This window comes from Giardia intestinalis, chromosome 2 (assembly GCF_000002435.2).
Source record: "Giardia intestinalis strain WB C6 chromosome 2, whole genome shotgun sequence".
Lineage (NCBI taxonomy): Eukaryota > Fornicata > Diplomonadida > Hexamitidae > Giardia > Giardia duodenalis.
This window is the reverse complement of record NC_051857.1, coordinates 1,155,261-1,181,128: the sequence shown is the minus strand read 5'-3', so window position 1 is coordinate 1,181,128 and position 25,868 is coordinate 1,155,261. Positions and strand designations below refer to the sequence as shown.

Sequence of the window (25,868 nt, the reverse complement as noted above, 5' to 3'; positions counted from 1 at the left end):
TCTGCTAGGACAGGCCAAGCATGTGCGGTTGAGAGACCAGCAACACCAGAGTGCCATGAAGCTGCTCGTGGCCCGGTGGAGCTAGTTCAACCTAGCTCACAGCAGGGGTCCCAGTTGCTGGCTGTCCCCAGAGGGTCCTGGAACCTGCAGAGCTCCATGAGGGGGCATCGTCCCGGACACACACCAGTGCACCGTGGACCCCACCCCTCACGGGGGAGAGATCAGGTATCACAGCGAGAACGAGGATCTTAGGAACCTGATGGAGAGGGGCGCCCTACGCTGTAGTGGCACCAGGCGAACGTTGAACTAGTAGGAACGGAAGAGCACGTGCCTGTCCTGCGCGAAAACCCTCCGCGGTGAGGCCGTCCAGACGCATGCAGCACAGACACCGGATGCAGGGCGCTGCTGAGTGGGGCAGCGGGGATAGAGAAGGAAATCCCCCTCAGCGCCCGTCGTGCGAACGTGCTCAGGGGAGGGTACCTAACACCCCGCAGAGCTCCAGTCGAGAGCCGAGGAGACGTGCCTCCCCACACAGCGGGGAAGCAGAGGAGCAACAGTCACCACCCCACTGCCCGGCCTGCAGCCTCTGCCTCGCCTCGAGGGGGAGCTGCACCCTGACAGCGCCACCGACGACCAGAACCTTGCTATCCAGAGGGGCCGGATCAGGACGGCCTGGCCCCTGAGGGACACGAGCCCCTCAGCCATCGGAGAGCACGGACGGCCAGTCCACGGGGCTCGAAGTCCCCGGGTCTGCGCTGGCGAGTCCATCCGGGTGCAGGCCTTCAACGAGATCCTCAGCGCGATCCATAGGATGGGATGCGTGCTCTGTACGGTTCCGCCTGGTCCTTCCTCAAGAATGAGACAGGGCGACCACAATCAATGGACGATCATGATTCGCTCCACAAGGTAGTCCCGAGGAGCTGCGTCGAGGCCTTCCTTCAGCTGCGACACGCTGCACCCCTGGATTCGGTCCCTCGGGGCCCTGAGTATGCCTTCACACTGCGCGGGACAGAACCTGCTCATCGGGAGCTGAGGAGATACCCCACTCAGTGCCCATGCCGACAACAGTGACGCGGCGAGGATAGTCACAGAGGCGACAGGCCTGGGAAGCAGCATGGCTCGACGGTCAGCACTGGGTGTAGGAGCACAGAGGAGCAGGAGGCCTTCTTCCTGGCTGGTCTCGAAGGACCCCTCAAGGCAGCAGAGAACCTGAAGCCAGTGATGGCACTAATCACTCGCCCCGCTGGTCGAGATGGACCCACACGTGGCCTATGTGAGTCCCTCGACAAGAGATGGGGCTCCTGGGGTGTCTGGTTGGCAGAGGCGGACTGATCCTGTCCGCACCGAGGAGTAGTGGTCTGGGCCACCTGCTGGGTGTCTACTACAGCAGCTGGCAGTACCTGACACCCTCGAGTAGACGGGTGCCGGTGTAGAGAAAGACGGCCTAACGGCGAACCGGTCTTGATCGCTCGTGATGCTTTGGACGACGCCTCGACAGACCGAATCATTCCCCCCAAGTGTGTTGTGCAGTGCAGATGGACCAGCCCACAGGTCACTGAGCCAGACGCACTGCACAGGGTGAGCGTCGACACGGTCTCGTGCTGGGTGACGGACCACCTGCAAGAGCGCACTGCGATCCATGAGCAGAGGGGTGGGCCTCTCCCCCGACACAACGTATAAGAGTACTCCATCGGCATCCACGAATGCGTACTATGACTCCAGGATAGAGGCACACGGGGAGCGCATCCTTGATAATGGAACAGATGGTGCCCTCCACGAGAAGATGAAGAGGCACCCCGAGGAACGGGAGTCGACACCCGGGGTCGTGGCGTGCGATCCTCGTCGTAGAGCACCAGGGCCACAAAGCTACTCCAGAGTACATGGCCAGAGTTAACTGCTCTCGAGACTGGATCGCCACGACTGACGCAAGGCCCGAGACAGCGGGTGCTCACTAGATGTCAGACGATGGTTGACCCAAGCCAGTCAGAGAGGAGAGACGCTCCGGAATGCATAGTGGAGCACCCAACGGCTTCCAGGCGGGATGCACAAGGCTCTTCTCCAGAGTGGGCGGCATCTAAGCTTCGGATCCTGGACGGGTTTACTCGGACAGGAGCTGGCAAGCCGACCTCGATAAAGAAGAGCAGATCTCGTTTGGGAGGATGCCTACTATCTCTTTGCGATCCTTCTTCTTAGCGATACTGAGGACAGTGGTACCGGGCGAGTGATCATGGCAGCTAGAAATTGTCTTCAGCTCCTTCTCGTTTTCCTTAAGAAGTCTTGCACATTCCACGGCGTTGCTATATGCTGCGTTTATAAGAGCGGTCCAGCCCTTGGTCGTTTGCATGCCGCCTTCGTCCTTCAGTAGGAGCCTGACGCACTCTGGATGATCATTGCGTGCTGCCCACATGAGGGCAGTCTGATGCTCGTTGTTCCTTATGCCAGTCTCCTGCTTGAGCAGCTCTACGATTCCTTCGTGCCCTCGTGCTGCTGCATACATGAGCTCCGTCCACCCTGAGATACTGCTCTCATACTCCATCAAAAGCTCAACGTGCCCAATATAGTCCACCAGGGGGTCATTGGAACGATTGCACAGTGCCGCGAATACGGGAGCGGCCCAACCGCCTACTTTCTCCCCTTTTCGTGCTCTGCTAGCAGTTCTACTAGTTCTGCGTGTCCACTTGCCGCAGCCACCATCAGAGCTGTTCCTTTGCCCATGTACCATCCGCTTATTGTGACCTCTTTGTATGTTTTCCTCCCCCTCTGGATGGGTAAGAGTGCTTTTACAGCCCCCACATCATTTCTATTAACAGCCCGCATGAGCGCCGTGACGCCGTTCTCATCGGTTGGGTCGATGGCCTCCACCACAGTTTCATGTCCTGCCTCTGCCGCAATCACCAAGGCCGTCTTGCCTTCGCTGTCGATCCAGTCCTTCTCATATGGGACCAGAAGGGAGGCAGTTCTTGCATAGCCCTCCTCTGTGGCGATCATCAGGTAGTCCAGCCGTTCTTGTCCTGGAGGCCCCTCTCCTCCCCAACAAACAACTCGACGGGATCAACGTGCCCCTGTGCGTCGCGCTGACCAACACCGAGTCTTTCTTCAAGCAGCATCCGGACGGTCTCCATGCCGTTCGTATGCGCGGCACGCATCAGCCTGGGCAGCAAAAGGAGGCTGGACTGAGGGTCAGCCGTGTTCATCCTGTCACTGAACTGTGCAAGCCTACTCTCCAGTGCCTTAATCATGGCTAGATGTTCCTTACCTTGGTCTTCGAGTGCGTCGATCTTAGTGGATTTAGTCTTAACATCCTCTTCCAGCAGCGCGATCCTGGCGTTAGCGCCATTCAGCGCAGCCTCCAAGGAGCCGCATTCGTACTTCAGCACCGCGTATTGAGCCCTCAGCTCACCAACTGGGATGTCGAATGTAGCGAACGTCTCGTGCAGCTCCCTGGCCGTCGGCCTCCTCTCTGGCTCCAGCACGAATATCCTCTCCAGAACACTCTTTATGAAGCCATCAGCGACACCGCTCAGGTCCGGCCTCCACCCGTCGACGAAGACCTCTGCCGGCTCCTTGCCCCCCAAGAAGTCCGGTCTCCTCAGAGTTACTAGTTCATAAATGATGACCCCGAGGCTCCATACGTCGGAGGCGGGGCTGGCCTCATTACGGAGGAGCGCCTCGGGGGCCATGTACGCCATTATTCCTATGAGAGTGCTCTCACTCCACAGGGCGTCCTTGCAGAGGCCGAAGTCGGCGATGATGAAGCGCTCTCCGTCTGCGCTGATAAGAATGCTGGCAGGCCTGAGGTCACAGTGGACGAGGCCTTTAGTGTTTGCCCCACTGACGCTGTGAAGGTAGGCGAGGGCGGCGGCGACCTGCTTCATGACGGAGAGGATCACGCCGGCAGACACGGGGATCTTCCTTCGCTTGTGCTCGGTGAGGAAGTTGTCAAGAGTCCTGCTGTGCCGGTCCGTGACGACATAGATAAGGCCCTCGTCTTCAATCACTTGATGGTACTTGAGGACCCCCGGGTGAAAGAGGATAAAAAGAGCGGTCAGCCCACGCTTTAGCATCCACACCGTGCTGACCCAGACCGTCGAGCCGGATCTCCTTCACAATGAGGTGGGGGCATCCCCTGAGAGAGTAGATAACACTGAAGGCCCCTTCTGAGCACGCTCCCCAAACGCCCATCGGCCCTGCAAAGCCGCTAACTGCACTGTTACTAGCGTCTCCCAGGACACCCTCTGCGGCAGCTGGGATAGGGAGTGGAGTCAACAGCCGCCGCTGATTTTAACTGCAATCCGGAGCCACCCTTTGGAGTGGCCTTGGCTACTGCCTGAGTAAGGCGCCTAGTGCGAGCTGCTGATGGCAGGCCAAGGAGGGCACATTAGCGGCTCGTATGGCCCTGAGCAGGCCGAACCCTGGAGGCCGACGCGGAGTGCCCCGACAGAGTATGCCGACCGGGACGACACTGAGCTCTGGATGCATCGATGGAGAGGAGCTTTTAGTATGTTATCCACAACCAGCCATCGTCTCCGGACGGTCGAGAAGTGGGCGCAGCTTACCCGTGAGGCCTCTGAGCGCACCTGCAGGTGGGCCCAGTGATACAGTGACAGCAATGTACAAGAGTGCACCCCAATCAATCATTCCACAAGAGAGGCACGGTCTGAGTCTACTCCTCACTGGTCCTGTTCCTATCGAAGCCAGGGGGAACCGTGCCATCAGCCGGCCTCCGGTGGGTGTGCTATTATCTTATCCCTCTCCAGTCCAACCGATCAAGAGAGCAAGAGCGGCTGTCTCTCAGTGCTCGCGGCAACGCACCGGCCTGACAGAAGAGCAGTGGCATACGAACTCCGGCTAATGTTGGTAGGATTTCTCCTAGTTTGTGCAACCGTGCTGGCAAAGCACAACGAAAAGACCGCGCCGTGCGAGGTCGAGGGCTGTGATGTCTGCGAGGAAAGCAACCCCCAGCAGTGCAAGACGTGCGGCTCAGGCTACACCCTCAACCCCACCACGAAGAAGTGCACCAAGAACCCCGCGTCCGACTGCGGAGTCCAGAACTGCGCCCAGTGCGTCTCTGGCGACAACACAAGGTGCGAGACGTGTAGCCCTGGCTTCGACCCCAACGACGACGGGACGCAGTGCACGCCGCAGGCCGACTGCCCGATCGTGAACTGCCAGACGTGCTCCCCGGACAAGCAGACTTGCGAAGAATGTGAACCAGGAAAGCATCTGACCCCGACGAAGAAGGCATGCTTAGATGCCTGCCCTGTCGGAACGTATCTATCCGGACAAACGTGCGCGCCCTGCGACCCCTCCTGTGCGGAGTGCAGCGGGGCCGGCGCTTCCAAGTGCACGGCCTGTCCCGCCGGGAAGATGCTGAGGTACGCCGACGAGAGCAATCCTACAGACGGCACGTGCGTGGAGCAATGCGTGGAGGGCCCGGAGTGCGAGACGTGCGGCCTAACAATTGGAGGTACCAAGTACTGCTCGAAGTGCAAGGGGAACAACGTGCCGCTCAATGGCGTCTGCACAAGCAATGCGGCCAGGACTCGGTTCTGCACCACTGCCGCTAACGGTGCCTGCACGGTCTGCGCCGCCGGATACTTCATCCAGGAGGGCGGGTGCTACCAGACGACGAGGCTCCCCGGGAAGAGCATCTGCACAACGCCCACTGGGGATGGAAAATGCCAAACGTGTGCGAATGGCTTGACAGCTGTCTCGAACATGTGTCCATTATGCGACTCCACTTGTGCGACATGCACCGAAGCTAATCAGCCCAATAAGTGCAGCGCCTGTCCACCTGGCCGTTACTTGGACGCCAGTAAAGCATGCAAGCTGTGTACAGAGACAAGCAATAACATTCAGGGCGTCGCTAACTGCGCGAGCTGCGCTCCCCCATCTAATAATCAAGGCCCCGTTCTCTGCTACCTCATGAAAGATGGCGGTAGCACGAACAAGAGCGGCCTTTCTACCGGCGCCATCGCGGGGATCTCCGTCGCTGTCATCGTTGTCGTCGGGGGCCTCGTGGGCTTCCTCTGCTGGTGGTTCATCTGCAGGGGCAAGGCGTAGATGTACTTAGGTAGTAAACGCGTCACTAGTGGTGCAGCTGCCGACAAGCGGGTGCGCCTTATGTACTTCGCCAGCCAGCCAGCAACCGGGAGCAGGGGTGGCCGCTTCCCTGCCCCCGAGCGTGCTCTGCACAGCGCCGTTGACACCGTCATGGCTGGGGACGGTGCACTCGATATCCTGTGCCCGCCGACGAGCTGCATCGATGCGAGGAGGGGTGCTTGATGTGGGCAGCTTTGGTACTGTCCATGTGATAGGTGGCTATCCAAGACTCAGAGTGGGAAGCTCACGGAGGCCACTGGGTCGCGCTGGCCACCATTTCCAGACGCTCACACCTAGATGTCATTAGGCACTACCGGGTGCTCAGAGACGCTCACTCCATCTTCATCATCATGGACCGCTGAGATCGGTGCCTCAAGATGTGATTGCCGATTGAGCAAGAACCGGTAACCCTACCGATACAGTGCTCTCCATCATGGAGCAGATCGCCATCATCCTTACCTACCTTCACGACCCCGACAAAGTCGATGTCAGCAGAAATGGCAGGCTCAGCTCTTGCGGACTTCGGGCTCTGCAAGGATGTCCTGCACAATGGGAGTGCCATTTTGGGAACCAAGCATACATGGCTCCCGAGATCCACCTCAGGGACGAGACCGGCCCTACGTTCGACGTCGGGTCTTCGGTGCTACCGCCTATGAGCTCTTCACTTTCAAATGCCTAATCTCCTGGGAGCAGCACCCGAGGAATGTCTTCGTTGATGGGCAAAGGCTCAGCCTGAGTGCAGTTGAAGACGACCTCATAAGGAGTATCCTCAAGAAAGCGCTTGTTCTAGACCCCACTCAAAGACCAACAGCCAGGGAGCTTGGTAGGCTGCTTCAAGAATCTGGTGTTCTAAAAGGAAGACTACGGGCTTGAGTCACGGCACTAGAGGCTGCTCTAGACAATGCTAATCGGAGATCGAGCCTCTTGAGAACAGCCTTAGCCTCAAATCAGGAGAGATAAATGACTCTAGAAAGGATTTTAGGAGTCAGCTATACAGGATTTCTCATATACTCTGCTCACAAGCGCTGCTTCCAAGAGCACTGCATTGGAGTATTTGTCTGGTAAATATGGGGTGAATAGCAATGGTAAAACCACGATGATGCTTGCTTTGTTAGTGAAGCACACAGATATTGTGGAGCTCCTTGATCCGACAGATAATAAAGGCGTCACCAGGCTCATGCAGGCTGTAGAATGCGGGATATGGAGGCTGTGAATCGTTTTATTTCTATCCGAAAGGGAAAGACAGCGAAGTATTTTGACATAAGTGGATGGAATGGATACGAAGAGACAGCGTTGATGTTAGCAGCGGTGCATGGGCACACAGAAGTGGTTACATTGCTAATAAAGCACGAAGGTGGCATGAAAAATTGACATGGCCAAACTGCGCTCATGTATGCAGCGCATAATAATCACTCAGAATGTGTTAAGCTATTGATGGACAAAAAAGCTGGCATCCAGAGTACCACTGGCTAGACCATTCTTATGAAGGCAGTGTATCATTACAAAACAGAGTGTGCCAAGCTACTTATGGAAAGGGAGAGGGATATGAGAACTACCTGCAAAGATCGATGCTTTCCACCTGGTACCACGGTCCTCGACATCGCCAAGAGACAAAACTACAGCAATATTGTTTCTATTTTTTAATGAGCAGACTCACATCCTCATATGCCGGGCCCAAGAAGAAGGACAGCAGAGGGCTCTCGTTCCCGTCTATGTGAGATCCCCATAACATGAATACCAGTGCACTATTGCGTCAGCCTGCCTGAGCAGAGTAAACAGAGTGGCAAAAAACTGCCTTAATAAAAAATGCAGCCCCAAGTCTATGTCCTGAGCCAAGGCACCGAGAGCGAGCGCCGAGAAATGGCCCGCATGAACAACATCAAGGCAAGTAAGACAGTCGCAGACGTCATCAGGACAACGATGGGCCCACGCTCCATGCTCAAGATGATCCTGGACTCAATGGGGAGCGTGGTCATGACAAACGACGGGAACGCCATCCTGCGCGAGCTCGACGTGGCACACCCCGCAGCCAAGGCCATGCTGGAGGTTTCACGGGCCCAGGAGGAGCAAGTCGGAGACGGCACCACAAGCGTTGTCATCCTGGCAGGGGAGGTGATCGCCATGGCAGAGCCCCTTCTCAAGTGTGGGATACATCCTATTCTCATTACGCAGGGATACCAGAAAGCCTTGGACTTTCTTTTGAGTGAGGCAGAAAGATCTTCATTTGAAATAAATATAAAGGGCATAGAGATCCTGGGTCTGAAGTCTGAGGCGGCAGGCCCTATTATGACAGTTTTAAAGAACTCGCTATCCACGAAGTTTGTCAGTAGATGGATGGATCTCATGTGCAACCTTGCGCTCGAGGCGGTCAGCATAGTCGCTAGAGGACGTGGAGCGGAGGTGCGCAAGGGTCTAGTGGGTGTCACTAAGGATGCGCGTTCAAAAGGGGATGAAGCAGAGCTTGGTGCTTCAGTTGACATTGATATTAAGAGGTTTTGCCGCATAGAGAAGATCCCTGGTGCGACTGTGGAGGACTGCTGCGTCATCGATGGCGTAGTGCTTAATAAGGATGTCATTCACCCCGATATGAGGAAGTACATCAAGAATCCCCGCATACTTCTTCTGGATTGCCCTCTAGAGTACAAGAAGGCCCAATCAATGATGAACGTAGAGCTGTTCCAAGGGAAGTCTGATCTAGGAGACATACTCAAGGTCGAAGAAGACTACATTAGGACCCACGTGGAGAAGATCCTCAGCTTCAAGCCCGACCTGGTCATCACCGAGAAGGGTGTGGCGGATCAGGCGACTCATATGTTTGTCCAGCACGGCGTGACAGTCCTCAGGCGCGTCAGGAAGACAGACAACGTGCGCCTTGCGGCAGTTTCCGGTGCCACCATTGTCAGTCGCGTGGAGGAGCTTCAAGAAAGTGATGTGGGGACATACGCAGGCCTCTATGAGCTCCAGAAGATCGGTGACGAGTTCTTTTCCTTCATCCACCAATCTGGGGGTAAGGCCAGTGCCTGTACCATTGTGCTTCGAGGCGCCTCCAAGAGCACCCTGCTGGAGATAGAGCGGAACATTCAGGACGCCATGCACGTGTGCAGGAATATTATCCTTGACCCGCGCCTGGTCATTGGCGGAGGCTGTTTTGAGGCTCACTTGTCGACGGCACTCTCTCAGTATGCAGACACCCTTGTCGGAAAGCCTCAGCTTGTCATTAAGGCAGTCGCCAAATCCCTGGAGGTGATCCCACGGACGCTGCTGCAGAACTGCGGTGGGAATATAATAAGGACCATCACCGAGCTCAAGGCTGCCCACACCAGTGACCCGAACTGTCAGCTGGGTGTCGATGGGGTCACAGGGCTCCTCGTCAACTGCAAGGAGCAGGGCATCTGGGACCCACTGAGCACAAAGCTGCAGGTCCTCAAGGCCGCTATAGAAAATGCTTGTATGATCCTGCGCGTTGATGACATCTTCAGTTGCGATGGAAAAAGCGTGTGAACCACACTGCGTTTTGTTTACCTCTAGAGTCACTTGAGTCCCATTTCGGCCTTTACCTGGCGTATGGTTCTGCGGACCTTCTCGTCCCCCATCCTTTCGAGCTCAGACAGGAGAATGCTGCTATTGGTAACTATAGGATACTGTTCTAAGACTGTCTTATACTTGGCACTCCGCGGTCCGCGTTCGAGGAAGATGATGAGAAGAGTAAGTCCGCAGATAAACATGACACACCCTAAGATTATAGATAAGATTGCTAAGTTCCTTGTTTCATAGTATCCTCCGAAAACGGTCATTTGCTGCAGCACAATGGACTTCTTCCCGTATGGAAAGTTATTTGTCACCGAAAACTCCACGGTTACACCGCCAGCCTTCGAAGCATCATATATGGTTTCCGCTGTGTAAGAGTCTGTGACGAGGGCCTTGAGTTGCTCTGCAGTGAACCGTCCGTAAAGCTTGTCAAATGTACTTAGGGGTGCTGTTCGCATCCATACTGCAACAGCTTCACTATTTGGAAGAGCTTGGAATGCCTTTCCATACATTCTAGTGCTCTTGATGTCCTCCTTCCAGGCAATCCCCGTTGTATTAATAGGCAACTGAACCTTTATAGGTTGAGACGGATTTGCGGAGGTGTCTGTGCTGGTGATATAAAAGGTTACTTCGTTTGTTGTGGTACTAGCCAAGGTATCGTTGAATAAGGATTGATAAATAAGGCCGCATGGCTCATCTACTACCGTCCCCCCTTTATTGCAGTCCTTGTTCAGACCAGCGGCTTTAAAGCTGTCTGATTGGAGCTGCTTCCTACTAAAGCTAGAGACATAGAACCGAACGTTCTGATGGAAGTCTTGTAGATGGTAGTATACGTAAAGGGGCTTTTCCACATTAAATCGTTCGAGAGTAACAGTCACTGGCTCTGTTTGAGAAGATGCTCCAGATGAAGGTGTAGAGTAGTGTGCTATCCCATATGCTTGTGCAGAATTGAACGAAAAAGCTATCGCGCTGATTATTAGGAAAATTATTGATCCGGTAAACAAAAGCGACATTATGAGGATAACCCCTGGGTTAGGCACGCAGTGCCGCATATTCTGAGTGAAGAAGGGAGACTTGGTTCCAAACCAACTATTGACAGACAGAAGAGGCATCTGCTCAACGAACAATTTAATAAAGCTTTGGTATACTGCTAAGGGCTGCGAAGTTTTTCAACAATCCCTCCGTAGCCGTGAGCTAATATTTTATTGAGCACATAGACAACTTTTAATAAAGTCTGCTAACTTTTGCCTTCCTTCTAAATGCGCACGTCTCGCATGGTACCCATGGACACATCGCTCCATATGACGCAGGTTCAAGGCTCGTCGAGAGCTGACACAGAACACATGGAGCTGCGCCAGGAGCTGATCGATAAGGAATCAATACTGGCCCTCGAGCAACAGCGTGTGCTCCTGAATGAAGTCAAAGCGGCAGCGGTGCAGAAGGAGATAGACTTGGAAAACCTGCGAATGCAGCAGCTAAAGGAGTCTGCACGGGTGGATGCACTAGAAAATGCACTCTCACGAACCTCTGCACGCAAGGTTGTTTTGGAAAGGGAAGTACAGGAGAAGGACATGGAGGTTAAGAGATTGCTGGAACATGCAAATATCTTGCGTGCAGAGCACATGGCTTCGCTCACTCGTGCTGAGGAGCAGGAGAAAGAGATACAAACTCTCAGAGCCGCGCTTTTTTCCGCGAATAAGCAAGCTGCTGATCTCCAGCAGCAACTTTCCGGTCAGATGCAGCTGTCGAGTGACCTTCAGCGGCGCGTTGATGCTGCTACTGAGAACACTAAGGTGCTTCAGGACCGCACAGAGAAAGCAGAGCAGCTAGCGTCAGGCTTAGATACACAGCTCACTGTTGTGCGTAAGGAGAATGAGATGCTGAGCAGGGCCGTTCTGCTTAATGAGCAAATAGCGAACCAGTCGCTGACAGCAACAAAAGAGCTTGCGAAGAAAGTGCTCCAGCTGGACAGAGTGGTAGCTGAGCTACGACGGCAAAAGGACTTCACCACTGGTCATTTTGAGCTACTCTTGGACGAGACTCTTCGTATGCGACGAATCCTTGAGGGCACGCCAAAGGCTGTCTCGAAGTTGCGCAGCATATGTAAGGCAGCTGTTTTTGTTGGTAGACTTCTGGAGCTGACGAAAAGCAGAAGAGGGTATGGACACAAAATTTCAAGCGACAATGACAATATCAATAGTTCTGTCAACAAGTTGCGCCCCGATGATATAGCCGAGATAGCTAGTCTAATCGATAACACAACGTACAACAGCATGCGAAGCCAGGATGCCATCACTCTTCTCGCTCTTAAGTCTGCTATTTATCTGGAGTGCAATTTCGTCAAGTCCATAAGCGGGGCCGGGCCTCCGTCGAAGCAGATACGTAATAAGTGGGCATTTCTCTCAGCAACTGGCAAGAAAACAATGGCTGAAATAATCAAAGAGCTGAGGACAGACCTGCGCACCCTTTCCGACACCTGCTGCGAGTTGCAGAAAATCAACGGAGAAATAAAGGACGGCATGATGCGCAAGAGCAGCGAGTGCACAGCACTACAAGGTCAAGTGGCATCCCTTCAAGCGGACAAAAACTTAATGGAAGGAGACATTGAGGGCCTCAACAGAAGAGTGTCGGACCTCTATGACAACCTCACAGATCTAAAGGTCGTTCATGATACTAAGTGCAGAGAATTCAATAGTTTACTTAGCTCCCTGAAGCAATGCGAGGGAGAGCTGGAGCAGCGGATAAACGAGGTGGCCAATCTAAAGTCTCGCATTGTAATCATGACAGAGTCCATGGACGAGCGAGAGCGTCGAAATATGCAGCTTGAACGTGATATGCAAAGGCTGCAAGGAAATATACGCTGCAAGGAAGCAGAAATAGAGAGCACGAGACGGGTAGTCGACCAGCTTGCTATAGAGTCGCAGAATACACGGAAAGAAGCTGAGGAGAAGCTCCGTATTTTGAGGGAAACTGAGGCAGCACTTGAACGGGAGCGGAATGAGCGGGCAGAGCGAGCCCGACGAAGAATCCAGCTCCTAGAAAACCGTGCAGTTATGGAAGATGCAATTAGCAATCAAATAGAGGATGCAGCACGCGAGGCAAATAGGCTGTCTGGAAGCTCTAGCAGAGGAAATGGCTATGGATATGGAGGGTTTGATCGATCCTGTGCGCCTCCACCTAGCAGTACATATGTAATGGATCGCGCGGATAGAGATATAGCGACAGCAATGGAGAACAGAGGGCTGATTGATCGCTCTGTGAGCTTCTCTATTCATGCGCAGCCACAGGATACTTCCGCCTCCCACCGCAGTCACCCGCGATCGCCATCGGTTCCGGCCATGTCCATCACAGCAAGTCCCTTGGCAGTTTCCCGTGCGAGTGAGAGACTTACAAAGAACCAGATGAGAGATCTGATGGCTTCGGTGGGTTCTGGAGAGTATCGGTATTAGCTCAAATGTAAATGGTTGTCACCTCATAGTAGCTTGTTAACATACCGAACTATCTCGTCGTATGCTATGTTGCTCTTCCAGATGCGCATGAGAGTAGATTTCCCCATTATCTTCGCCTCAATTGGAGCTAACACCCGTACGATGTCCATGTTCCCGTTGCTTATTGCTGTCACAAGAGCGCAGTTTCCCTGAGAATCCCGCATTCCTGCCTCCTTCTCCAACAGGGGAGCGACGCAATCAACGTACTGCTTAGAGACTACAGACATCAGCGCGGTCCAGCCATTTTGGCCTGTAAGCCCTCCCTCGCTATCAATCAGGAGTTTAAGGGTGGAAAGGTGACCCGCTGCCGCGGCAGCCATCAGCGCCGTCTTTCCGTTGCACGACTCGTGCATCTTACACTCGTAGGGGATCAGAAGCCGTACAATGCTCTCATGCCCTGCAGCGGCAGCAAACATTAATGCAGTGGCTTCATCAAAGTAGCTATTGCCCACAACGAAACGGGCCCTTGCCCGCATTCCGTGTTCATGGTCGACGAGTATCTTCGCGGCGTCTAGTGAACCGGCAAGAGCCGCTTCCATAAGAGAGGTGCGACCATTTGCATTATATTGTTGCGCAAGAGGTAAGTAGTTCCTTACTTGTTGCGAATTGTTCTGGATTGCAGCCCGATGGAGCTCTGTACAGCCCAATGCATCTACCGTGGAGTCAGGTTCTAAGAAATCATGTGCCATGCGCTTCTCTTTAGCTAAGAACCACGGTGACAAGCCATCGTATGTGAGGATTCCTTTCTCCATCTTGAGGAGATTGGCGTGTGCTTGCTGCCGGAGGTAGATAGCCATATGCAAAGCAGTCATTCCAGACGATGTGCGCAGCTTTGCATACTTGAGGCCGGCGCTCACAGTTTTAATGTCTCCTTCCAAAACAGCAAGCATGAGAGGAGAAAGCTCACACTCGTTAACGAGAAAGGCCTTCTCCCGTGTATACAGGTTCAGAACTTTGTGGAATGTGCCGCTCACAATGCTATGTTCCGTTGCCGTCATTTTGTTGTTGTCCTGCATCTCCGCCTCGTAGTTTAGAAGGATGTCGACCACGGCTTCAGAACCGCTTCGAGCGGCGAGCATGAGCGCTGTTTCTCCCTTTTTGTTGCGCAAACTATGCAGATGTACAAACGCAGCTGCAAGACGTGTATCTGCAGCCAGGGCAGCGATGTGTAGTTGAGAGTTTCCATTGTCATCAAAGACAGCGTCTGGGAGAACAAGGTATTCAATATTCAAAGCAACGGCCTGGAAACTATCTGCCAGCTCCTTGAACGCCTTCATGCTTTGAATGTCGTTACTCTGAAGAGCCTCCTTGAGCTGGCGATAGTTTGAGCTGTGAAATGCTGCTAGAAGGTCATATGCTCTTGTATCTGAAAGACGCTGCTCCTTCATGGCTGCTCGAATGAGGTTGGAAAGGCACTGGGAGAGTGCCAGTCGCCCTCCCGTGTATGTGTAAGGCATTAAGAGAAGTATGGCCTCGACGTTGCGGGTCGCATAGGCGAGGTCCAACGGCTTAAGCTTGTCGTGGATTTCTATGTCGGCTTCGTAGGGCAGAAAAAGCGGTATAAGCGTATTCTTGCCACAGTATATGCAAATGTTAAGCGCAGTGTAAGCTGACATGACGACTTGACCGCATTGCTGTTCTGGATTCTTAAGGTGGTGCATCAGGGCAACATAATCATCCTCAAGAATAGAAAGCATTAGGTCTGTGAATCCATCTGCAATCAGAGCATCCCGTTCATACGGAAGAACCTCAGTGAGAAACTCTGTGTTTCCACGCTCTATGGCAATGCACGATGCCAATCTTCCATAGGAATCCCGCATTCCTGCCTCGAGAGCGAGTAGATTCTTGTCCATCTTACCTCTGTAGCTCTTTGCCGCTAGCATAAGGGCTGTTTCACCAGACTTGGTATACAGCTTTGTCAGATAAAGAAGAGTGGAAACATCTTGTAGATAATCTGGCTGCGTCTTAGTTGGTGGGTCTTCTGGAAGCACAAGAGAGGACTCTAAGGATATCATATTGCTAGTGTTTGATAACTCCTTAGGACACAAAATGGCTGAGGTGGTTACTTGACTGCGTCTGAAGCGGTTAGGTGTATAAGTTGACTGAAGGCCCTCGTGAGGGTCTCTATGGTGCAGTGAAGACTTTGCAGAACTCGAACGCACGGTGCTGTCTGCTGTCAAGGATGAAGACACAGTACCTCCTGGTTGAACCGAACTCAGCGGCACTTCATTCCGTAGGATGAGCATATGAAGATCTGTCAGCCGATGTTCTGTGTTAGCATATTTTATCGTGGGACGGATTATGTCCAGTGGCTCATGATATCCGTTCTGATAGGCGTAGAACCAAGCAGAAAGGCCTTGATTGCACAATATGTCTCGCTCATCAACCAGAAGCCTGCAGCATTCTAAGGACTTGACACGAGTGGCATAGATCAGAGCTGTGAAACCGTGCTGATCTTTGCGACCAAGATACTTGTCTCTTAGTCCCCACACAGCGTTTATGTTCGCCTGCTGGGCGGCAAACATAAGCGGGGTATATCCTGAGTTAAGAGATATTGTGGATCGTACACTAGACGCAGCACCCTCCAGTTCCTGCTGAATCTCAGCGGCTGTGTCAGTGAGGGCGTCGTAGTCCTTAAGCACTGCTGAGAGGTTGAGCTCTAACGGTGCCAAAAGGCCGATAATCTCGTGATGGTTAGCAGCTATTGCATACGTCATTGCGTTCCACGTGCCATTGAAGATATTGGTCTCGATATTCAAAAGGCGATTGACATAGGGCCTAAGGCCTTGTGATGCACACATCATCAACGCTGTCATTCCGCTAGAGGACTTAAGCCCGGACTCATGCTTAATAAGGGCCTCAAAGCATGCACGCCTCTCCAGCTGGACTGCTAGCATCATAGCGCTATGCCCTGTGATTCTGTTAATCATTCTATACTCTTCAGAGAGTTCCGGTATAAATTCTGGACGGTCGTGAATAACGCAGTGCATGAGGGCTGTATTACCATTAATATCTGTGGCTCTGGTCTGCGTCATATGGCAGAAAAGCGAAAAAGCATCTTCCTCAATGCATGCCTTCATTAGGTCTGTGAGTCCCTGGCGGTCGGGGCACGAATGGGGAACCGGCTCCAATAGAAGCATCCGCCGTGCAGCCTCGAGTTTTCTGTTGGAGAACGCCATTTCAAGGGAGTTGTGACCCTCGTTGTCGCGCATTCCCGCCTCAGAGCCGGAGAGGACGTCAATGGCCGCTAGATACCCACACTCTGCAGCGTACATTAGTGCTGTGCGCCCTCGCTTATCCTGTATTCTTGCCTCGTGCAATCGCAAGAGCCTTATAATTGCCAGATTGACGTCTTCCTGGCCGGCAGGGAGTCCTTCATTATAATTCAACACAGCCTTAATCAGAGCAGTCTTGCCGTCATAATCTTGCAACTTCTGTTGCTTATCTGAATAATAGTATACCCCAACGAGATTCCGCTCGCAAACGCAGCGCATTAGGTTACTAACCCCATGCTCATCAACCCATAGCTCCACCCCATGAAGAAACTGCAGATCGTAGGAGGCGTCTAGATACTTCGCTAGCTGTATGTGATTGAGAAGCAGAGCTAAGTGAAGAGGAGAATATCCCTCTCCTGTGAGAACGCCGATTTCCTCCTGTGCCAAGATCTTCACTGCATCTTCATTGTTAGCCTTTATGGCATATACAAGAGCGGTGTTTCCGTCTATGTCGGTAGATCGTGCAAACTGGAGGTTCATAAACAATTTGTCAAGATTGTTTTCTTCGACGGCCTTGTGCAACTCCGTTTTCACGCCAACAAGAAGAGTATTTTGTAGAGTGGCATCTGGAGCATCAGACCCGACTATTATAGAACTCTGGATAGCTGCATCGTTGCCTCCTTTTTCTCTTGGCACATGTCCATCTTCTGGCCTTGAAAGGGAAGACCCTGGTGATCCTGGTTGCACAAGAGCCGGAGTGTGCAATAGAGCGTAATCTAAAAGGAGCTCTACAGGCGGCCTTTTATCGGGGTTTATGATGAGCATGCATGAGAGCAGTGAATAGAGCTCTCTGTAACGAAAAGCTTTTCCATGATCAAGAAAACTATATACTGCTACAGATTGGTATGGCTCCAAGGGCTCATAATCTATTGGATACAGATTATCAATTTTGGCCAGTGTGACCACATCACTGTTCAGCTCAATCAATCGATCTAGATCCAATTGTTGTAAAGTCAGTAGTTCATAAAGAATTGCACCGATCATCCATATGTCTGCAGAAGCACTGATGGGCAGGTGCTTTGAAACCTCTGGGGGCGCAACACCCGACGTGGCATAAAGCCGTTGGACACTGGGAAGTAAGAGGGTCTGATAGAACTCTGTAATCTGAAGCTTCATCCGCTCTTCATCACTTATAAGAATGAAGAACGGGGAAAGAAAAAGATTGGGCGGCGTATCAGCGGCTGCGCCTACACGAGCATAAAAGCTCTGGTAGGCTTTAACCCCTTCTAACAGTTGAGTAATAAGCAGCCAAATCTCTACTGAAGTAAACCATTGCTGGGCAATCCGACGCTTAATAATGAGAGAACGCAAGCTCGGCCCATTGGTCATGTCTGTGACAAGGGTGAAGGCTGTATCTATGGAGTATGTCTGGAGGCGAATAATATGTGGACATGTAAGTTGCAGGTAAGCGTCCATGCAACTCCTGAGGCGCGCATTCGGAACAGGCCAGGAGGTATAAAAGTACTTAAAGGCATAATTCCCGGTGCCATTATGTTGAACCAGCATAGTTTTGCAGTTTTCTGTGGCAGAGACCTGCGAAATAAGGGTGTACTCGTTGTCCGCCATGAGTCTGATTTTGAGAATTTTGGATCATGGCTGCCAGGGAGACGTACAGCTAAACCGTCCCAGCTGCGCATTATAGTACAATTCGCTGATCACGTCAATGAAGGTGTCTGTGCTTGGTGGGACAACGGTCAACTTGTACTTTCCAAATCGTCCGAAATCACACTGCATCCGTCTTCCTCTATAATAGAAGAGGAGCGCAAAATCATCATCCTCTAGCTCATACAGCTCATCAAATCCTGACACAACATTTCGGTCAACGGTGTAAAAGATGGCCATCCGTGACAGACGCACCATCGTTTCGGCAAGAAGCTCGTCCATCTCAGCGCAGGCAGCGGTGTCAGGGAGCCCGAAGCGTACTACAACGATCCTCGCAGACTCGTGCTGAATGGCCATGTCGACCGCATATGCGTTGGACAGTGCATTCAGTTCGGGGTACATTTGGCCAACAATGGCCATTGCACATGTAATATCTAAAAAGTACAGATTTTCCGCCAATGGTTGCAAAACCTCGGTGAAAAAAAGGCAAAACTGATAAAGGCCATGTCTTTGCGCACAGGAGATCTATATAACAGCCGTGCCCAGCAGTCCCCGGCTCTTGCCGCGTCCATGCGCCTGTCGTCTCTGCACGACAACGGCTACCGCTCAGCCAGCGCATACTCGTCGACGTCACACAGGCAAACCTTGGGGCCCATAAACGATCTAGAACACCTGGAGCTTCGCCAGGACCTCGTCGACCGTGAGTCTATCCTCGCGCTCCAGCAGCAAAGGGAGCGTCTCCACGAGGTAGAGGACCTGATGCGCCAAAAGGAGAACGAAGTCGAGATGGCGAAGATGGAGGCGCTGAAGGGGACTGCGCGTGTTGATGCCCTCGAAGGAGCACTTGCGCGCACATCTGCAAGGAAGACCCTGCTAGAAAAGGAACTTGCGGATAAGAGTTTTGCGATAGAACAGGAGCGCCGCCTAGCAGAGTCACTGCGCAAGGAAAAGCAGGATTTGACATCGAGCATCGGTGCATATCGGCAGAGGTGCGATGACGCAGAGGCCCGTCTCCGGGACGCAGATTATCGCTTTGCAGACTTAAGCAAGCGCAACGCCGCTCTCGAGCGAAAGTGCACAGATATGGAGTCTCAGTTGCGCGGTAACGACGCCCTTCGCGCGCGGCTTGTCGATGCGGAGCGTGAGATTGCTGATCTGAGACTGCGCCTTGGGCAACTTGAAAAGGAGAACCTTGCGCTCCGCAAGGACGTCGACTTCGCCCGCAACGAAGCTGCATTTGAGCGCCAGAAGCGGGCGGAGCTCGCAGACAAGCTTGCCGCCGCCGACCAGCTTGCCGCACAGAGGGCCACTGATGCCTACAGACTTGAACAGGAGGTCAGGGCACGCGATGCCCTATTACACGTGAAAGACTCTGAGCTGGAGTCGTCCAAGAGACTCCAGGACGCTCTCGCACGTGAAAACTACGACTCTAAGCGACGATGTGAAGATGCAGAGAGGGAGTCTAGGGCAGCGAAGAGCGACCTTATGCGCGAAATAAACGATCGGGCTGAGCGCGCACGCAGCCGCCTGCAGATCCTGGAGCGTAGAGCACTCGAGGAGGACCTGGTTTCCAACAATGTGGACCATATTTACGCCCTTACATCTAACGCTAATAACCGCTCTGTTAGCAATAGCGCGCTCAACTATTCGCAGTATAACAGCGGGCTGGGCGCATCCAACAGGCCACCCATTCACTCTATTGCTAGTCCGATAGCTGTCAGCAGAGCCTCAGGAAACATGTCTAAGGAGCAGATCAGGAGTCTCATAACGAACATAGACCGATCCCTAGTCGGAAACTAGCCAATCCGGTGCATTGTAAATAATTCATCTTCAAGCAAGGATAAAACATTCACTCCTGTCATTCCACGCATATCCAGGGAAGGAGCGGGTGGCCTACTCCCACGGGACTGCCTGCACATCGCCCATAAGCACAGCAGGTGCGTCATCACTCTCTTCATCGCTGTCCACGAGGACCTCGTTGTTCTGTGCAAGAGCCTCGCGAAGGAGGACCATATATTTGCAACGCTTGATGCATGTAATCGCCACCAAGACCGCAATAATGGCCAAGACAACGAAAACGGCAACCCCGATCATTGTGTTGATTAGCCCAGATGCCGTCAACGTGCAGCTAAAGTAGTAGAATGAGTGGGGCGAAAACGCATAGTTGCCTGGGCTCGAACTGTTATAAAAGAAGGCGCGGTTGGCTGGGCCGCTGATGCCTCCTTTTATGCAGAAAGGCTTAAGGTCTCCAGGGGCAACGGGACTGCCTGCGCTCGTGTAGCTGTACGAATCTATCCAGATGCATCCTCCTGCCCGCATGCACGCGTGGCAGGACGAACTAGAAACGTAGCAACTGTCCGTGCAGAACCCTGTCCCCATCCTGTTGGTGCTTGAACAGGAGGAGATCGCTGCATCGTAGTTCTTGCATTTACCATCGTCTGGACACCACAAACAGGCCTGCTTGGTAAATGGGCCAGACTGACTTGAGCACTCTTCGCACGTGGTATAGTCGCCACAACAGTTTGTAGTGACCTCGGTGCATACGTATGAGTCGTTGACCATGGAGTAGAGCGTGTTGATAGTGACACAGGTAGAAGATAGGTCGCACCAACCACACATGGAGCTTGCAGAGCAGTCGCGACAGGAAGAAAGCGCAGAGCACTCGATCAGCTCGTCTGGCTGCGCCTTGCAAAATCGAGAGGAGAGCTCCTTTGTGAACTTGTAAATACAGGCAGATCCCCCTTGGGTAGTGATGGGACACCACGCACAATAGGACACACGGACATCTCCCAGACAGGTGGCATAGCTACTGCCATAAGGGGCACAGCAGCTGCGAGCGTCATAGATCATATCGTGCCACTCCGCATGAGGACATGAATCAGGAACGGCGCCCTCACTGAGTGCTTGACAACTGTTGGTTGTTGCGCACCAAAAGCATCCTTCATTGCTCTGGAGACAGGTTTCACAAGTTGACGCTGAGCATGTAAACGCTCCTGCCCGGGACCGATGGGTGATCGGAAGCGTGCATGCATGCTCTGGGCTCTGCCCCTCCAGGTCTATCTCCCTATTTCCATGGGTGCCTGTCAGGAGGGCTGCATGAACAAGAATGATAAACACAAGGGTCATTGGCGTGTTGGCGTGCTTTGACTTTCAGAACTTTTTTTGAGACTACTCCACCGGCCCCAAACAAGGGCACGGCCCGACCACATCTGTGAGCCTCTGTGGGGGGTCCAGCTGTTTTATCGAGCATTCTACAGCCTTGTAGACCTCTGTGAGGATCTGAAACATGATCGCCTTTCTCCATTTAAGGTAGGACAGGTGCGTCAGTCCTAGCGCCTTCTCTCGTATGATATTATCAATGACTGCATCTAGATCCAACTGCTTATTATTCACGTCCAGGCACAGCGTATCCTTGAGCCCAATATTGTCAATGACTATACAGAGAGGAATTGTAACAAGGCATGGTGGGCCGTCTATCAGGACCAGCAGGGGTCGGCAGTCTGGAGCAGCCTGCGCCGTGACGATCCTTTGCAGGCGGTGTGCTGCCAAAGGAGACAGACAGTACTCGTCTGCGAGTCTCTCTGCAAGGCCTAATGGGGTTAGCTCTCCAAACACGTCATAGATGAGCTTCTCAGAGACGTGTACGTTGTCCAAGACGACATCGATGAGGATAGGGACCAAGCGTCCAAATGGATTCGGCATCCAAAAAGTGTTTTCATTTATTTTGTCGGTTTAGACATGGAACCGGAGGATATTGTGAAGACACGCTAGACAGAGTTGCTTGGTGGGCTCGACAAGCGGATCCACTGTCTTCCGGCTGATGCACTCAATGAGTGCATCTATGTTTGTCTGTACATCGTCCATTAGGCCCTTCTCCTTAAAGATAATTGCGCTAACGATGAGTATTACTAAAGGGATGGTAACCGACAGGTCACAAGACCTAACGATGACTTCAGATGCAATAGGGAGGGTCACAGTCAGAGCGCCAAGACGTTCAAGCCAGTACTTAAGGAGCGGAACGTTGAAGAGAAGATCCATCGGGGGAAGGCGCTGCGTAAACCCATGGTAATCAAAGAACTCGGCGTAGGCCTTGCTGGCAAGATCGTGATCAGAGGAGACCTTTGCCTGCAGAAGAAATTCCAGATCGCAGAATATGGTCGTAAGCTCACTGTTCGATACCTCTATTGCCCCCTTGTCCGCGCCATGTATCAGTAGATAGACGTATGAACATATATGATATATGAGGAAGGTTGCCATGGCGTCCGACCGTGACAATCTTCGTGTGAAGATTGCATTTCTTCCTTGGAGGAACATCCTCAATGAGTAGTTGAGTAGGTTTGAGAAGCTTTCGTGGCGTGACAGTGGCACATAGAGCTTGCTGGCAAGGACCCCGGGGCTTAGAGAAAGCGATTTAGCAGCGATACTGGGCTGGTTGCCTAAATGGTAGTTCCAGATATTTGAGTAGAGTATGTTGGAGGAGAGAGGAAGAGATGTCTCTATTTGTGAAGGTCGTGCATCACTGGTAAGCTTCTGCGCCGTACCTGAGGAGACGGAGGTAGACCAAGGACATAGGGTCCCAAGGTTCTCATCTTTGCAATAACCGCCATCGTTAAAGAGGTGCTCGCAAGCCGAAAAGCAGCTCATATCAAAGGAGTCTATGATGTAGTACCTGTGCTGTGTATACCGGAGATAGGGCTCGCCAGCTCCCGCTAACACGCCAGTCAGCCCGAGAAATAGACCTATGAGGTTGCTCTTCTTTATTGTCTTGTACCCCAAACAGGTGTTCATCCACTTGTACAAGAGCTCAAGTGAGTCTGAAAGAATGTATGCAGAAGAGATTTGCATGCGTGCAGTGGCCGCCAAACTATCAAACATATAATAAGGATTAACAAGCTCGAGCATTGATGAGCCTATAGATTGGTATGTGATGGTCACAAATTCACGCCCAAACTGTGCTGCGCCCTGGATGAGTGGCATGAAGGCGAATGGCACAGCGGGGAAACGAGCCGATCTGCGTGAGTTTAGATACTGAGCAGGGAAGCACAACGGGTTCTTGCATGTGCCCAGTGGCGTGTCTCCGGCCGGCCTGGTAGGCTTTCGTTTGGTTCGAGAAGACTTGGCAGTTTCTTGTTCGAGGGCGACAGCCTCATCCAGAAGCAAGCACGTGTCTTCGATTGAAAGGCTACCGATGCCGCTTACAATGGTATGCGCAGGCTTCTGCGTAATAATACCGCGCTCCAAGAACCATCGCCAGAAGAACGACCCAAATGTCTGGTACTGCTGATTGGCCACATCAAAAAAGTTGTAAAGAACTTCATCTTCTAAAGAAGTCTTCCAAGTCTCTACGTTCAATGTACGCATTCGCTGTTTCAAGAGGAGCATGTTAGAGACTATCGCGGGATATGCATCTGCAAGCCCCTTCTGTGAAAAGATTTCGCTGAGATGGCCATAGAGGTCATTTGCTACGTCCACAAGCGCAATGAACGCTCGATCTATACTCCTGTTGCAGTCACTGGAGAGGGACACTTGCCGCACGGTGGCAGTGACCCCCGTCCCAGATAGAGCGGGGTCATCTCCTGCTTCTGTTTGCCGCTTAAACACCAAAGCTGAGAACGGAGACCCTGATCTTTGTGATTCGCTGGTTTGGTGCGACTTCTTCGCAGAGCCCTGACCATTTGCTGAGCGACCACTCTTGTCTCGAGGTGTCTTGCACCTGTCAAGGGACCTCAGTACGTACTCGTGGAAATATGGGTTTTGGAAGAGGTTGAGCAAGGAGATCAGCATTGGTACCGTAAGCAAAATTATAGTGTCGTCAACAACTGAATTAAAGTCTTTGCCTCTATAAAGGAGGTCTGCAACTACGGTCGCAACAGTGTCCATGTGCACCTGAAGAGATTTCAGAGTAAAAGGTTCCATATAAGCTTCTCGTGCACGTTGTATATTCTCAGCATTTCCCAGGGGATCGCGTCTGACTGTCTCAAGCTCCTTATTTTGGCTGGAAATGTCTCTCATTTGAATCTTGCCTTCGCTTGGCAGAACAAGACTTCCATTTCGACGGCTATACCACTTGAACTGCGTGTACTTACAGACAATATCCACATACATCACGCACACAGTTAGAGCATGGTTCTCCTTGTACTGGGCCTCTTTATCCCAAACATACTTGATAATCTCAACCAAGTTTCTCAGCTCAAACCCATATGCCGTCTGGCGGAGGTCCTGAACAATCTTAGCTACCTCCATCAGCACAGACAGAGGTTGCTTTCCACTCAGTACCGCATCAAATATGGTTCGAATAATATGTTTTATTGCTGCGTTCACATCCCTCTGGAGAAACAGCAGGGATCCTTCCTCAGCTGATTCTGCAACCCCAAACGGAAGAATATCAAAGCTATTATAAGTTGTGCGACTTAGAATAAATAATATCTTGAGGAGGACCTCCATGGGAATACCCCTGACGGAAATGTAAGCATCCTTGCCGGTGAAAACAGACTGATATGAGTTAAACTCCGCTGATATAGACGCAGAAGGGTTCGCTCGGGCTCTGGCAGCGTTCTTTCCATCCCTCAGAAGAAAGATAATATCCATTTGAAGCCGGTAGTGGAGGCTCATAACACTGCACACATCCAGTGCATCAGCCACATCATGCGAGAGAAAGACATCCCAGAATTCGGCATAAGCGAGATTCCAGAGAGGCTCTGGTGGCGCATCATTAGCCATATCTCGGAGTTTGGCGAGCAAAGAACGAACGACCATTATCCGTGGATGTATGGCATGGAGCTTGAGCAATAGAGAGCTCGGGTTGGAGGCATTGACAATTACTGCCTCTTCTGTTGCTGGATCGGTATCCTCAAGTTTCTGAAGAGGAGTCTCGGACACCAAGCTGTGCTGTGTTGGGTCCATCTGTGCCTCGTAGGAAATGCCTTCCAACTTACTCAGATCAAACAGGTAGTTCTGTAACATGCCCTGTTCATTAATACCGGATGCTATGACAAGAAAGACGTCGTACTCTACCAAGTTGGCCAAAATAGACAAAGGACTCTGACGATGGAGGCTTTGGAGAAAGAGCGTGTTGCCCTGAGGAACAGTCTTACCAAAAAGTGAGAAATCAGAAAGGAAGTTCCGCGTGAAGCCAGACAAAGCTAACTTGAAAAGTGTCCGCGCATTCTTAGTGAGAATGGTCTGAGCTGGGGAGCTCTCTGTCAGAAGGCTGACTTGGCTCCTGGCAACCATAAGCGCAAAGGCTTCCTTCCATCGCAGGTGGCGTAGAGCCTGGTCCTTCGAAAAGTGCCTGTCACTTTGCTTGTCGATTCCGACAAGGAGCTTATCAATGGCTTCATAATCGTTGCATGCTAATTTATATCTACACAGATGTGGAAATGATTCTACTGTCACGACGGGGTCTTTCGGAAGACGGTCTGCTATATACTCATTCAGGCCCGCGCCGGCGCATAGGTGCAGTAAGTTCCCCATGTTCTGTTGCAGTATTTCCGGTGTAATGCCTACAATAACATTAGCGAGCGTAGAAAAGGCCGTGGGCAGAGATGCACAATAGTGAATGAACGGCTCCATAAAGCTGATGTACACGACAAAGAGGGGCTCGTTGGACGATCTCTTAAGGCGGTCGATCTTCAGGAGCGCGTGTGCATAATCGTGCCGGTCTATGGCGACCAAGAGGGTATCCATGGTTTTTAATTGACTAGCCCCATTTACTTCACCGATCTGGCCTAAACCTTTTAGTCACTTGCACAGAGGGGGAACACGTAGCGGATCACAATAGATTCTTCCAGGATTCTTTATGCTGCCTGTATTTGCGTACTAGATTATCTCTATTTGTAGTCATCTAAGAAATCGAGTATGTTGTAGTACCTCC

At 52.2% G+C, this 25,868-nt stretch overlaps 10 protein-coding genes and 2 pseudogenes across 10 annotated transcripts; 5 read left to right on the top strand and 7 right to left on the bottom strand.

Moving 5' to 3' along the window:
- Positions 1 to 2,098: 2,098 nt before the first annotated feature.
- GL50803_00137728 (Kinase, NEK) lies at positions 2,099 to 4,064 on the bottom strand (annotated as a pseudogene; the record flags this gene model as incomplete).
- A 787-nt stretch (positions 4,065 to 4,851) lies between these two features.
- Positions 4,852 to 6,063, top strand: GL50803_00137729 (VSP; the record flags this gene model as incomplete). Its single annotated transcript, XM_001708614.1, has 1 exon — positions 4,852 to 6,063. One exon carries the CDS (start codon positions 4,852 to 4,854, stop codon positions 6,061 to 6,063), a length of 1,212 nt encoding a protein of 403 aa, XP_001708666.1.
- A 472-nt stretch (positions 6,064 to 6,535) lies between these two features.
- Positions 6,536 to 7,746, top strand: GL50803_0061389 (Kinase, NEK; annotated as a pseudogene; the record flags this gene model as incomplete).
- Positions 7,747 to 7,908: 162 nt separating this feature from the next.
- GL50803_0017411 (TCP-1 chaperonin subunit gamma) lies at positions 7,909 to 9,603 on the top strand (the record flags this gene model as incomplete). Its single annotated transcript, XM_001708617.1, has 1 exon — positions 7,909 to 9,603. One exon carries the CDS (start codon positions 7,909 to 7,911, stop codon positions 9,601 to 9,603), a length of 1,695 nt encoding a protein of 564 aa, XP_001708669.1.
- A 29-nt stretch (positions 9,604 to 9,632) lies between these two features.
- Positions 9,633 to 10,742, bottom strand: GL50803_0015501 (Cell division control protein CDC50; the record flags this gene model as incomplete). The annotated part of the gene is made up of 1 exon (XM_001708619.1): positions 9,633 to 10,742. One exon carries the CDS (start codon positions 10,740 to 10,742, stop codon positions 9,633 to 9,635), a length of 1,110 nt encoding a protein of 369 aa, XP_001708671.1.
- A 171-nt stretch (positions 10,743 to 10,913) lies between these two features.
- Positions 10,914 to 13,079, top strand: GL50803_0017412 (uncharacterized protein; the record flags this gene model as incomplete). Its single annotated transcript, XM_001708620.2, has 1 exon — positions 10,914 to 13,079. The coding sequence occupies one exon, from the start codon at positions 10,914 to 10,916 to the stop codon at positions 13,077 to 13,079; it is 2,166 nt and encodes a 721-aa protein (XP_001708672.2).
- A 23-nt stretch (positions 13,080 to 13,102) lies between these two features.
- Positions 13,103 to 17,959, bottom strand: GL50803_0011775 (Kinase, NEK; the record flags this gene model as incomplete). Its single annotated transcript, XM_001708622.1, has 1 exon — positions 13,103 to 17,959. One exon carries the CDS (start codon positions 17,957 to 17,959, stop codon positions 13,103 to 13,105), a length of 4,857 nt encoding a protein of 1,618 aa, XP_001708674.1.
- A 24-nt stretch (positions 17,960 to 17,983) lies between these two features.
- Positions 17,984 to 18,397, bottom strand: GL50803_0015500 (Mitosis protein DIM1; the record flags this gene model as incomplete). Its single annotated transcript, XM_001708623.2, has 1 exon — positions 17,984 to 18,397. One exon carries the CDS (start codon positions 18,395 to 18,397, stop codon positions 17,984 to 17,986), a length of 414 nt encoding a protein of 137 aa, XP_001708675.2.
- Positions 18,398 to 18,499: 102 nt separating this feature from the next.
- On the top strand, positions 18,500 to 19,795 carry GL50803_0015499 (uncharacterized protein; the record flags this gene model as incomplete). Its single annotated transcript, XM_001708624.1, has 1 exon — positions 18,500 to 19,795. The coding sequence occupies one exon, from the start codon at positions 18,500 to 18,502 to the stop codon at positions 19,793 to 19,795; it is 1,296 nt and encodes a 431-aa protein (XP_001708676.1).
- Positions 19,796 to 19,888: 93 nt separating this feature from the next.
- GL50803_0011772 (High cysteine membrane protein) lies at positions 19,889 to 21,121 on the bottom strand (the record flags this gene model as incomplete). The annotated part of the gene is made up of 1 exon (XM_001708625.1): positions 19,889 to 21,121. The coding sequence occupies one exon, from the start codon at positions 21,119 to 21,121 to the stop codon at positions 19,889 to 19,891; it is 1,233 nt and encodes a 410-aa protein (XP_001708677.1).
- A 42-nt stretch (positions 21,122 to 21,163) lies between these two features.
- On the bottom strand, positions 21,164 to 21,697 carry GL50803_0011771 (uncharacterized protein; the record flags this gene model as incomplete). Its single annotated transcript, XM_001708626.1, has 1 exon — positions 21,164 to 21,697. The coding sequence occupies one exon, from the start codon at positions 21,695 to 21,697 to the stop codon at positions 21,164 to 21,166; it is 534 nt and encodes a 177-aa protein (XP_001708678.1).
- A 30-nt stretch (positions 21,698 to 21,727) lies between these two features.
- On the bottom strand, positions 21,728 to 25,681 carry GL50803_0017413 (Cell division control protein CDC19; the record flags this gene model as incomplete). The annotated part of the gene is made up of 1 exon (XM_001708627.1): positions 21,728 to 25,681. One exon carries the CDS (start codon positions 25,679 to 25,681, stop codon positions 21,728 to 21,730), a length of 3,954 nt encoding a protein of 1,317 aa, XP_001708679.1.
- Positions 25,682 to 25,868: the final 187 nt, after the last annotated feature.